The 13,789-nt window shown below is 37.3% G+C and overlaps 1 protein-coding gene across 1 annotated transcript; it reads left to right on the plus strand.

Annotated features, from left to right (window-relative positions):
• The first annotated feature begins 875 nt into the window (after positions 1-875).
• On the plus strand, positions 876-13,251 carry LOC131428672 (uncharacterized protein K02A2.6-like). The gene is made up of 3 exons (XM_058592716.1): positions 876-1,326; positions 1,695-3,391; positions 13,159-13,251. The coding sequence occupies exons 1-3, from the start codon at positions 876-878 to the stop codon at positions 13,249-13,251; spliced, it is 2,241 nt and encodes a 746-aa protein (XP_058448699.1).
• The last annotated feature ends 538 nt before the right edge of the window (positions 13,252-13,789 follow it).

Genomic DNA, 13,789 nt, shown 5'->3' on the forward strand with positions numbered 1-13,789 from the left:
ACATGCAAAGTGGGTGGCGTGCAACTCGACTGGATGATCGACTCCGGTGCGAGCGCTAATGTGATAAGTGCTGATGTCTGGGAGTTTTTAAAAAGTAGAAAAGTCCAAATAGATTTTCAGACAAATACGGTTTCCAAGAAATTATTCACTTACGGCGGCCACAAACTTTCGATCAAGGGAATGTTCATCGCAGATATATCGACTAAGAAATCTTCTATAAGTGATAAGGTGTACGTTGTGAAGGAGTCAGGAGCTAATCTTCTTGGAAAACGAGCGGCTGTTGAGCTTGGAATTCTGAAAATAGACACGTCTGTTTGTGCTGTAGAATCAAACGACGAGAGAATCGGAAAAGTTAAAGGTGTACATTCAAGGTCAACATTCAACTGGATCCTACTGTAAAACCCATTCAACACACTCAGAGTCGTGTTCCGATTCCATTGCAACCGAAAGTGGAAAGGGAACTTGCGAAATTGTTAAAACAGGATATTATTGAGCCCGCTCCTCGAGATTCCCCATGGATATCACGATTAGTTGTTCGACCTAAGGTGGGTAATACCGATGAGATACGCATTTGCGTTGATATGCGGGACGCCAACAAAGCAATCATTCCACAACACCATCCTTTACCAACCTTCGACGACATTATTCCACATTTGCACAACTGCAAATATTTTTCTAAGATAGATCTTAACAAGGCATTTCATCAAATCGAGCTTTCCGAGCAATCATGACCGATTACGACTTTTGCTACATACAATGGTTACTTTCGATATAAACGCCTTACATTTGGAATGAGTTGTGCGTCAGAAGTTTTTCAAAACATCATAGAACGTGTACTAGCAGGAATTAAAGATGTAAAAGTGTTTATCGACGATATGCTTATGTTTGGACGCAATAAGGTTGAACACGATTGTACACTGCGAGCCGTCATTGATCGTCTGAAAGAGTATGACATAACAATTAACGAGAAGAAGTGTGAGATTGGGCGCAAAGAAGTTATGTTCATGGGGCATCGATTGAGCAGTGATGGAATCAGTCCGGCTGAAGAGAAGGTGGATGCCATTCGGCGATGTCGTAACCCTGAAACGGTAGAAGAATTGAGAAGCTTCCTGGGGCTTATTAATTATCTTGGGAAATTCATACCGAATTTGTCGACGTTAACTGCACCACTTAGAGAACTGTTACACAAAGATGTTCGATTCAAATGGGAACGAAAGCACATGACTGCCTTCGAAGAGGTAAAGAAAGTACTAGTAGATCCTAAAAACCTTGGATACTACTCACCCTACGATGAGACAATATGTCGTGGAAACCCGTCACGACGAGGTTAGAAATTTTCAGAATGTCGTGGAAGTCCGTCACGACGAGGTTAGAAATAACACAATCCTTTAGCGTAATTCAATATAGCTTTAAGCTGTAAATTTATTCCAGATTAGTTTTACATGTTTGCATAATTTCAAGAAACTTACATTTTGGTGTTTATTTAACTGATAAATATAATAGCACAAATTATAACTTATTCAACTCGACCACGTTTTCTACTCGTGTCTTAACGTACTGTACTTCAACGAGGTAATAACTGTCACTGAAGTAAAGTCGGTGAGTCGTTGCTATTACTGATTTTAGCAGGAACGTTGTCATCACTACCAGGGGTGCGCGAATAGGCTTTCGCTTCCCCAACACAATACTTATAGCAGATGCCAGTCCGGTAGGGATCGGAGCAGTGCTGTTGCAGGAGAAAGATGGCAAAAAGAGGGCGATTTGCTACGTGAGTAAAGGGTTATCGACAGCCGAACGAGCGTACGCACAGAATGAAAGAGAGGCGCTAGCGCTTGTTTGGGCAACAGAACGACTGGAACCATATTTGCGAGGCTTAGAATTCAAGTTGGTTACCGATCATGAGCCACTTAAGGTAATGTTTGGCTCTCAACGAAAGCAGTGCCCGAGAATTGAGCGCTGGGCATTGCGGCTCCAGTCATTCAGGTACAAAATAGTTCATGTATCGGGAAAAGCTAATATCGCTGATCCGTTATCACGACTGCCGAGATTCGAAGAGTGCTCCACTTACGATCAAAATGGAGAATCAATGTTGCTTACTGTTTTGGAATCAGCTACACCATCTGCCTTGCGTATTGAAGAGATCGTTGAAGCTACAGTGCAAGATAGTGAGTTAGCCGCAGTCAAAGAGGCGTTGAATACTGGTCGATGGATGGACAAACTGAAACATTTTTTGCCGTTTCGAGCAGAGTTGAGTACAGTGAACGAAATTGTTATGAGGAACGATCGGATAGTAGCACCGATTAATCTTCGTAAACGAATAATGAAATTGGCTCACATCGGTCATCCAGGAATCGAGAGAATGAAGCAACGCATCCGGAGCAAGGTTTGGTGGCCAAACATTGACAGAGAAGTAGAGAAGACAGTGAAATCGTGTCTGGAATGCCAGTTGGTCAGCAATTCAGTACGTTCTGAACCTTTGTGTGTTCGAGAACTTCCGCATCAACCGTGGCAGATTCTCGCGATGGACCTATTAGGACCACTTCCATCAGGTGATTCCATTTTAGTAGTGATTGACCTTTACAGTCGTTACCGTATTACCGAAATTTTAAGGTCAACTAAAACCGAGAACATCATTGAAAGACTGGATAAAGTGTTTATGACAATGGGACTACTTGTCGAATTAGTCTCGGACAACCCACGGAACTTTGCAAGCAGGAAAATTAATGAATTTTGTGCCACCTTTGGAATTGAATATCGTCATACTACTCCGTACTGGCCACAAAGTAACGGAGAAGTTGAGCGTCAAAACCGTTCCATATTGAAAACGCTGAAAATAGCTGAGTTGAACGGGACTGACTGGAGGAAGGACTTGCAAGAGGCCAACTACGTTTATTCGATATTGCGTCATCCGGCAACGGGTGGCTCACCAGCTGAACTGGTTTTCGGCAGAAAACTACGGGATTGGATTCCTGATTTAGAGGCAAACAACACTGAAGACAGCGGTATACGTGATCATGACAAAATATATAAGCAATCTGCGAAATCATACTACGATGCTAAAAACAATGCACAACATTCGGATCTACAAATTCAGGATCGAGTTTTGATGAGGAACTTGGTACCGCAGAATAAACTATCATCGGCATTCATTCCCGAGTCAGCAGTAGTGGTGAACAAGCAGGGAAATAGAATAACAGTACAGATGGATGATGGGCGCAGATACCGTAGAAACTCTGCGCATCTGAGGAAACTAGTCGAAAACCGGGAGGATGATACCATTAATCGAGAGATTCCAAACGAGCCTATCTGCAGCGACTGGGATACACCAAATTCTACATTGACAGCAAACGGTAGTAAATTGGTCACTGAAAACTGCAAGGGAACTAACGACGTAGGGATTGGACGTCCAAAACGAGAAATAAAACGACCATTGCGATTTGAGGACTTCGAGCTAGAAGCACAGACTAACAGACAGGACACTCAAATTAGATTCTTCAATCATTTTAACGGTCATTTCGAATATTCCTTTATTTGGGACAGTACTCACATGTGTCATGATGGCGCCACGCTACCCTATCAAAAACATCCTGTCTGTCATCCAGACTGTGTTTATTTTTTCATTTATCAACAGAGTTGCCATTCATACAGAATTATTTGTAATGTATTGATTTGTATACGTCCATGCGAATTTCATGCAGGATACAGATTTAATACATATTGCCAAAACTATATACATAATTGTGCTACTTCTCATCCTCCAACGCAATACAAAATTGAACCCGTTTTGTTACAATATTTACTTGCTTCTGGTCTGCTGCCTCTTAATTTCGGGTGAAAACTACCAACACAATAAAAAATAGTCTAGATGAACAACGTTAAGTCAAATAAATGGTTACCTTCCAACATCGTGAAAAAGTTAAATATATTATCAACGTAATCCAATAATTTATTGTGACGATTCATTTTCAAATATTTTGATGAAATCAGGCATCCCTGCAAGCAGCTGATCGGTGTTGACGAACGAGGGGAAATCAACTAGTAAAAAAACTTTTACATAACACAAGGGGTGTACAGATAGTAAATAGTTCGCGCAGTACAATATAGATGGCACTAGTGCATCACGAAAAAATATTTTTATAAGAATTTACTCATACTGTCATGTCTGTTAGTCTGTGCTAGAAGCATGAAGGAGTGTAACAATCAATTAAATCGAAGAAAGAGAAATGTGTTATATATACTGCATTAGAAATGATACTGGCAACAGGGCCATGAGGAGTACGAAAAAGAAGAAAAATAAATAAATTGAAACCAAATGGTTGAACGTGTTTTCTGGTAAAAAGAAATCAAATGAATTACAAACGTTAACGGGTTATAACAGTAGGCATGAGAGTCCGTCACCTTGTCGCAGAGATCCGAATGAACTGGATAGTTCACCCGAGATTCAGTTGCAGTTTTGCACAGCGTCCATCGTTGTTTTGATTGTCCAGCTGCGATGCCATCATTACTTGAGCTGGTTCATGGCATCCTTAACTTCCCTCAATGTGGGAGCTGGATCATTTCCGCCTTCTGCTGCACTGACGCAGTCGTTTCCTCTGTTATTTTAAACCCCCATGCCTACGATCTCCGCGCCGTTCAGGACCGTTGCGGGATTTGTTGAGCTTCTTGTAGAATTTTCAGGTTCCATTTCCTCGCACTCGATGAGTCGTAGGTCGTTTTCGTTTGTCAGCTAGTGGGTGCTGAACTTTAAAATCGTCGGTCTGAACTCCTCCTACTGGCTTATCTGAGCATTTAGATCTCCTATGATGATCTTGACGTCGTGGCTTGGGCAACAGTCGTACTCGCATTCGAGCTGTGCATTCTTGTCATCATCCATGCACGTTGGTTATGCTAAATTTGAAGAAACGGCCTTTGATTCTCAACCTGCACATTCTTTCATCGATCGGCCAACAACCGATCACGCGCCTCTGCATATCACCTTCACGATGAAAGCTGTTCCCAGCTCTCGTGTATTGCCGCAGCTCTGGTAGATGGTGTGATCACCTCTAAACGGTCGCACCATAGATCCTGTTCAACACACCTCCTGCAGCGCTACGATGCCGAACCCGCGGTCTTTCAGTAGATCGGCAGGTATCGATAAAGTTAGAGGTTTCGGCAGTTCCACGTACCGAGCTTCCAATCGCAAGCCCTATTTCATCGCAGGCAGTCATTGCCATTGGTCTCGATTCGTGTTATTCTCTTGCTGATATCCGTTGCAGTAGTTTTTTTACGACTGGCTCGCAGGGCCGGACACCAACCCCCTAAATTTCAGGAGCACCATCGTGCACAGTTGAGCTTAAGCGGCCCTTACACGAGACAATATTATTGTCAATACAAGGAGTATTGACAATACTTTTGATCGTGTAATGGAAACTTCATAGGATTGACGAAAACATTGTCAAAAAATCAAAACTGCTCATCAATCCGACAATACTTTCTCTCCAGAGAAGAAACTGTCAAATATGTGCAATGTACTCTTCTCTCAATGTTTCAATGTTCAGTTGCAATATTTGAAGCTTCAAACGCTTAATTTGTTCGAAAAAATGCGGACTCAAGTTACCAAGTCAATTGGATTGACGGTATTGACAATACTTTGGATTGACAATAATATTGTCACGTGTAAGGGCTGCTTTAGAGTCCTTCACTAGCACCACAGACTAACAGACATGACAGTATGAGTAAATTCTTATAAAAATATTTTTTCGTGATGCACTAGTGCCATCTATATTGTACTGCGCGAACTATTTACTATCTGTACACCCCTTGTGTTATGTAAAAGTTTTTTTACTAGTTGATTTCCCCTCGTTCGTCAACACCGATCAGCTGCTTGCAGGGATGCCTGATTTCATCAAAATATTTGAAATTGAATCGTCACAATAAATTATCGGATTACGTTGATAATATATTTAACTTTTTCACGATGTTGGAAGGTAACCATTTATTTGACTCAACGTTGTTCATCTAGACTATTTTTTATTGTGTTGGTAGTTTTCACCCGAAATTAAGAGGCAGCAGACCAGAAGCAAGTAAATATTGTAACAAAACGGGTTCAATTTTGTATTGCGTTGGAGGATGAGAAGTAGCACAATTATGTATATAGTTTTGGCAATATGTATTAAATCTGTATCCTGCATGAAATTCGCATGGACGTATACAAATCAATACATTACAAATAATTCTGTATGAATGGCAACTCTGTTGATAAATGAAAAAATAAACACAGTCTGGATGACAGACAGGATGTTTTTGATAGGGTAGCGTGGCGCCATCATGACACATGTGAGTACTGTCCCAAATAAAGGAATATTCGAAATGACCGTTAAAATGATTGAAGAATCTTATTTGAGTGTCCTGTCTGTTAGTCTGTGCTAGCACTCGGACGTCGATCAGCCGCCCCTAACATCATGAACAGACGCTGTTGTGAGCGGCTCCTAAGCTGGAGAACAGCAGACACTCAGGCTTGCAGATGTAACCCGGATAGAAGAGGATGCTATTCGACGGTTATATCTCCGGAATCGACAATGTCCACCATGACCCAATTACACCTGATCCGCGGCAACATTGTGCATATCAAACAATTGTCTAAATTATTGAACCGTAGTCTTTGTCGGTTAGGTTACTTATACGATTATCTCTCTGGAACGAGCTATTTGAACTTTCGAACCAGCCCAAGTTTGCCGAAATCGATGGAATTATCTCTGCAAAAATATTGCGATTAGTCGATTATTAATTGTACAATCATATCTCTTAAACCGAGTGTTCTAATGAAACTTGATCTGTGACCGTGACCGCACTGTAGCTTCAAAATGAGTCCAAGTTTGCCGAAATCGGTTTAACCATCTTTGAGAAAATTGTTTGATTCGAATAGAAAAAAAAACTGTGATTTGTCGGTTAAGTTATTTTAATAAGATTATATACACTGAAGTCTTTTTTTATGCGAGTTTACGTACCGCATAAAAAACCGTCTGAAAAAAACCGCATAACTCTGAAAATTCGCATAAAAAAAACCGCATAACTCTGAAACTTTGCATAAAAAGCCGCATAACACTGAAAATTCGCATAAAAAAGACCTTAGTGTATTCGTAACTGGAAGTGTTTGTCGTGAACCTTCCGAATTGGATCATTTTCGGAAATCGTAAAATATTCCAGACCAGGAATACGGCAGTAGCTATACGGTATATTTTTAGGAGCAATGGATTTTCATTTTCTTATTTTAAATTACACATTGTTCTATATTCAGGTAATTACTTCCAATATGCACAAATTGTTCATTAAATCGTTACTCATTATAAATACTGTAGGCATTCGTTTCAAGGTTTGTCTCTTCTAGTGGGTCTATGTCGCACATCGACTAATAACTGCTTCCAATAGACTGTTAGACATGATTAATTTATCTGTGTCTAAGATGTTGCATTCTTTAAAAAGCATCTCAACGGCAATATTTTCCATTGCCAAGAAATCTCGGTTTACGTTAAAAATACAACAGCATTTGCTGTTTTGTTTTCGAGAGAAATTTAGAGCAAAATCGGAAATAGTCGAGAACAGCATGCAATAATTATAATACATTTCGCTGCTTCTTTTAATCATATTGTGAATAGAATCTATTATGAGAAGACTAGGAGTAAAGTTCCATTGATGAATTTCATTAATTTTCAATAATATAGCTTCTACAGAATCGGAGTATCTGTAATAAAAATTAAAATATATTACATGTTACAAAATAATCAGTAGAACCTACATAAAAATAATCTTTTTGTAAATACTACTATAACGATTCAAAACACGTGTAGAAACATTTTCAATCGGCTTCTTCGTGACGAAAATCACATATTTATTTTTGTTGGCGTATTCTACAGCTGCCTGGCATCAAAATGGAACAAAATCATTAGTAAAATAAAGACGTAAAACTGGTGATTTACCTCGAACAAAAGGTTTTGTATTTTTTCATGAAACTCTTCACTGTGAATCAACAAAATATTTTGGTGTCGTGCCATTATTTCAAAAACTGTTTAATAGCATGATTTTGCTACTTAACACGTGATTGATTGGCAGCACAATCGTTCTTGCACGCTGAATTAGAATGTTCAAAAAAGAGTAATGTCTACCTAATTTTCAATACGTTCCATTACACTATCACACGCAGAGAAAATAAGCTTGTTTAAAATAACAAAACAGTAGATTTAATTTGAAATTGGATTTATGTTTAGTTCAAGCTAGAATACGGTTGTTCCAAAGTAATTTCTTTTTTCAACTTAAACAATTACGTTTGTATTATGTGAATCAATATTTTGGTTTACGACATTATGCAATACTATCTAGTTTTAAGTTAGTCGGTAATTAAGATTAGAAACTACCCTTGGCATCCTAGAGCTTAAGCAGTGTGCCTACAAATGTATTATATTATTAAATTAAAATTTTTTTTTGGGTCCAGCCAAACGACAAAAATATTTGTTCTGGCTGATTTTATTGTTGAAATTAATCTCCTATTAATAAACGTAGAACATTTAGGGGATTTGTTGGTTTGTGCAAAAAGCTCATACTTTGTTTCTATTTCGTCAGTCATCAAGTGCAATATTATTTCTGTCGTCTCAGACGTAAACGAGTGACGGCTTATTACTGGCCGTAGCAGAATGTGAACATTTAGGGGTTTTGTTGATTGGTTGTTTTTTTGCGAAATAATTTAATTCAAATCAAACATTTGTTGATATTGAAAGAAAATTTGTTCAATTAAATCATATTCTAGTTAGAAAATATCATGAATCAAATTTAAATTTGTACTGACAATTTTGTCATTTTAAACACTTAGAAAATTTCGCAGAATTCGGTAATTTTTTATCGAATTTTCAACAGCTGAACGTTCGGTAATTAAATTGATTACCGATCGTTAGGTAATTGCTGAACTGTCAAACAACTACCGTAAACTGTAAACCAAATAAATCTAACTGAGTGTTCGGTAATGTTTTGTTTGATTGTTAAAATTCTGGATTTTCGGATTTTTAAAAACAACACAAATTCACAAAAACGAATGAAGTAAATTCCAACCTTTTGTGGAGTTGTCCGTCGAGTCCACACAGAAATTACCCTCGAACGATTTGTGTAGGCAGCAACTGGACAAGTGATATAAATTTTTTGTTTCTGCCTATAAGTAAACAAAAAGCTTTTAGTGGTCCAAATGTTTTGAAAATTTTACCACCTGTTTCTCAATCCATTCGATGAACTCTTCAAGATTTTTTTCGTTTGGTTAAAAAAAGACACTGAAAATTTCAATAGTTAATAGAAGTTCGGTTATTGGAAGATAATTTTACCATACGGACGGTATGGTTTTTACCGTACTCGGCGACTATTCAGATTTACCATATGAATTGTATATCTATTTACAGAATTCTGTAATGAAAACTTGCGTAAAACTGATCTTCCGGTAAAAATTTGCATAATTGTTGTAAAATAAAGTGCAAGTACCGAAATATCGGTAATTCCTATTGATTACCGAAAGTTTTCGTCGAAAAATTTACCGAACAACGGAATCGATCTTGGTGTGTAAACATGTTTCATTTCCCTGCGTGCTGAAGACATGGATGTTGTCCGACAATCAGCGCCAGAATAAATGAGAATGATGGTTTCTGGTTTTTTGTTTATTCTGGACGATGACTTCCTTGGAAATGGTACATTATATTATATGTCTTTAGTGGCCCTTACACGAGAATTATAAATGTCGTTCTAATGATTACTAAGCAAATTACATTCCAAATTTGTTTGGATAATTCATCATTACTGCCTTTACACGTTCATTAAAAATTACATTACTCTTCACCCGGGTAGATGTAAATAGCAAACAAAGATCAAAATAATAAAAAAATTTACCATCATATCTTGTCTAGATATTTCTGTGTTGTTATAGTGGTATTTGATATTTTCTTAATATTTCATCGAAGGAATCGAGAAATTGGACAATATCTGTTAAGCATCGAAATTAGTTATAATATTTTATTTCGTTATTGAAGATGCATTCACATTTTATTAAGTATAATTGATCCAGTAGTTCTATATTCAAATGAAACACTACTGAATAAACTGCAATATAATCAGAAAAAAGAAATAATTATCATATAATTCTATTCTGAACGCTAGAACGTTGATATTGCAATGCCAGAATTTCATATTTTGTTGTTATTTTCTCATGCAGTCTTTGTTATGATTTTTGATATTTTAACTCTCATTTCGAACTAAATAATGTCAATTTCTACCAATGAGATGTCTGATTTTATTAATAGAATTAGTTGTTGGTTTGCAAATCACTTCTACCCGTGTAGTAATGACACTTCCCAAGTAACCATATGCATTATATCACTGTACATTTACAACTCTATTTTTACATTGTTAATGTATAATCACACTAATCCTACATACTTTAAAGCAACGTGCATTTGCATTCAAAACGTAACTGAGCATTATTTTATAACAACCTTCTGCCGTGCTATATATCTATTTTCAATCCTATATTTTTGAGCAACGAAACTTTAATAATAACTATAAGAGTAATAATCCTATAAGAGTCTAATAATCGCCCTTTTCAGTTTTATAACAGCATTTTAAAAACATGTGTAACTCCGCTGCATTTAATCAAATCTTACGCGAATTTTTGAAGCTGAATTAATGTAAAGTTATAATGCGTCGTGGTAACTTGGGTTTTAATGATCTCGTAAGGGCCGCTCTTTACTATATTATGTTTATTAGTTTTACGTTTCGTCTTTGACTCATCAGTGCAGAGCAGTTCAAATTGAACTGCTTAGTGCTAAACTCGGCAGTTCAATTTGAACCGCTAAGCAGACGTAAAGTTTCTGCTAATTACAGAACACTAGTGATGGGCGAGCGCTCACGAGCCGTTCATTTGAACCGACTCGTAGCAATGAGCGAACGAACCACGGCTCTTCAAAAAAGAAACCGCGGCTCTCAAGCAGAGTTGCCATTTTAAAATCTGCGTTTCAACTTGGAAAATCTGTGTGCCTGTGTACGCCCAAATTTGATTGCGTTGTTGGTTAAACGATGATGTTTTCTAATGAAGCTGTCAAAAATACATAGGAACATTTATTCAGCAGTGAATTTTCAAAGAATTCTGTCGCAATAGGAGAAGAAAATAGAATTTTTTTTCAAATGGAATTTCAACTAATTTATTTGAATATCCCGCTTCCTCGCACACGGACACCTCTAGTTGTGCAAAAACAATTTTAGATCGCCCATACCGCTCATGCATTTCCGTGGCTCTCACACTCACTCTCTCGAACCACTTCTCCACATTGACGTTTATTGAAAAGAGCCAATGAGCCGTTCAATTGAACCGGCTCTTACGAAAGAGCGTTCGGTTCAGAGCCGCTCATTGAAATGAGCCGTATTGCCCATCACTACAGAACACTTTTTGTTTTGCAACGGAGTGCAATGTCTTTTCTGACGTGCCGAACGAAAACGTGTTTTCGACTATTTCTGGCCGATGCAGGTATGGTCATTTAGGGGTTAGCCAAATTTTGTGCAGTGCTTAGCGGTTTCAAATTGACCTGCCGAGTTTAGCACTAAGCAGTTCAATTTGAACTGCTCTGCACTGATGAATCAAAGACGAAACGTAAAACTAATAAAAACGGTTATGTGCCCTAGCACAAAATTTATATTATGTTATCAAATTTGGTTATCTTTACACTTTTTTCCTCTGCGTGTAATTATTAGTTTCGTGAATGCGGTATTCTGGGGAATGGTACTTTCTGGAGAAAATTTTTCGTTGCTGTATTTTCTGGGGAATGGGGTTTGAGGGAAAGTCGTACAACCCACTGTGGAACGTATTGGACCAACGGAGACTTCCGTTGAATGTTTTTTTTCTTACCGGCCGGGCACAACACTTTAGCGGCCCTTACACGAATCATTAAAAATGTCATTACTAAAAAATAATATCATTTTAATGAACGTGTATGGTGCAGTAATGACGAGTTTTCTATCAAATTTGAAATACACGCCTAAAAATAGTTACTCAAAAATGAGTAAGATCTCACTCATTTACAGAAAAAGTGGAAAAACTCTAATTTAGAGTAACTCCGAAGTTACTCAAATTTGAGTTCTTCCACTGGAAACGATATTAGGGTAAAATCTACTCATTTACTGAGTAATACTTTATTTGTACATGTACCAAAAATAGAGTAACTATCACTCAAATTTTGAATGAAATTTTATTTCACATATACCAAATTTGCAAAAAAAATTGCTCCTTTTCTGAGTGTATTGTCTTAAAATATTAAGTAATTGAACTCGATACTATATCAAGTGGTGGTTGCTTGGAGTAGTGTGTCAATCGCAAATTAACATACATGTCAGTTATGCTCAGGCACCAATCATACACTTATTCCTCATAAATGACATTTGAGCATACACTAAGGTCTCTTTTTGCACGGTTTTTTTCCCACGGTTTTTTTATACACGGCTTTTTTTACACGGTTTTCGAAATTAACGCGGTTTTCTTTTACACGGTTTTCGCAATTAACACGGTCTTAGAGAAGAACTTAGAATTTACTCTATTTCAAAAAAACGAATTTTTCTTGGATCGATTATATAAAAGTGGTAATATATCAGATCGAAACAATAAAACTATAATTAGAGCTAATAAAAACACTTATTTGAATCAAAATCATTTTGCAAAAAAATCATTTATTGAATAATTCTGTATCAAATTCTGTATGTAGTTTAATATGTATAATATTAATATTTAATCGCTGTCGTAAATAACACGACGCCTTCGCCCTGGAATAGTACACGTTATATTTTCAACTTCGTCATCGTTTGACCGAGAATCTCGTAGAGAGGAAGTCTCTGTAACTGTTGATTTTTCGAGGTTTTTCAACTCCTCTTCATATCTAGCAATACAATATTTCATGTCACTTCTAAATGATATAGCTCTTGCAGTATTATGATTCACATTGATAAAGTGAGCAGCTGCTGCATTGCACATTGCAATACCTGGTAAAAAGGGATTATATAAGAGACAATAATCACAATAATTATAGCAATACCTTTTCTAATTTGATCGGCATTCATTTGTCCAATTTCTTCTTCTTCTTCAACGTCGTCTATTACATCTATACACAGATCCTCATCGGATATAACAGTGTCTTCCAGCAATTCATTGATATCCGAGGAGGTAAAATTATCAAAACCTGTACCTCCTACTGCATGCGCTAGTAAAATAATTTCTCGATCATCAAATAACGTTTTTCCATCATGTTCAACACATTTTGGCCATAATGATTTCCAACAATTATTTAGTGTAGACATTTTCATAGCTTTTAACGCTGTACCAATGAAACGCACACATTCCCGCATCGAAAACGTTTTCCATGCTGTAATTACCGTCATAGATTGGTCTTTGTCCAACTGTTCCAATATGTAATTAAACGTTTGTTTAATATATACTTTTTTAAAGGTTGAAATAATGCCTTGATCTAATGGTTGAATCAATGATGTAGTGTTGGGTGGCAGAAAAACTATTTGTACTTGTGAATGTTGAGGTGCGGTATGTCCAGGAGCGTTGTCTATTATCAAGAGAACTTTGAACATCATTCCTTTGTTCTCCAGGTATTTCTGAACCTCCGGAATGAAAGGTTCTTTAAACCACTCTTCAAATATTGGTTTAGTAACCCAAGCTTTAGGATTACTTCTCCAGTGCACAGGCAGCGTATCGAAATCTTCTCCTTTCATCGATCTGGGTCTCATTGCCCGA

This window comes from Malaya genurostris, chromosome 2, assembly GCF_030247185.1.
Source record: "Malaya genurostris strain Urasoe2022 chromosome 2, Malgen_1.1, whole genome shotgun sequence".
Taxonomy (NCBI): Eukaryota; Metazoa; Arthropoda; class Insecta; order Diptera; family Culicidae; genus Malaya; species Malaya genurostris.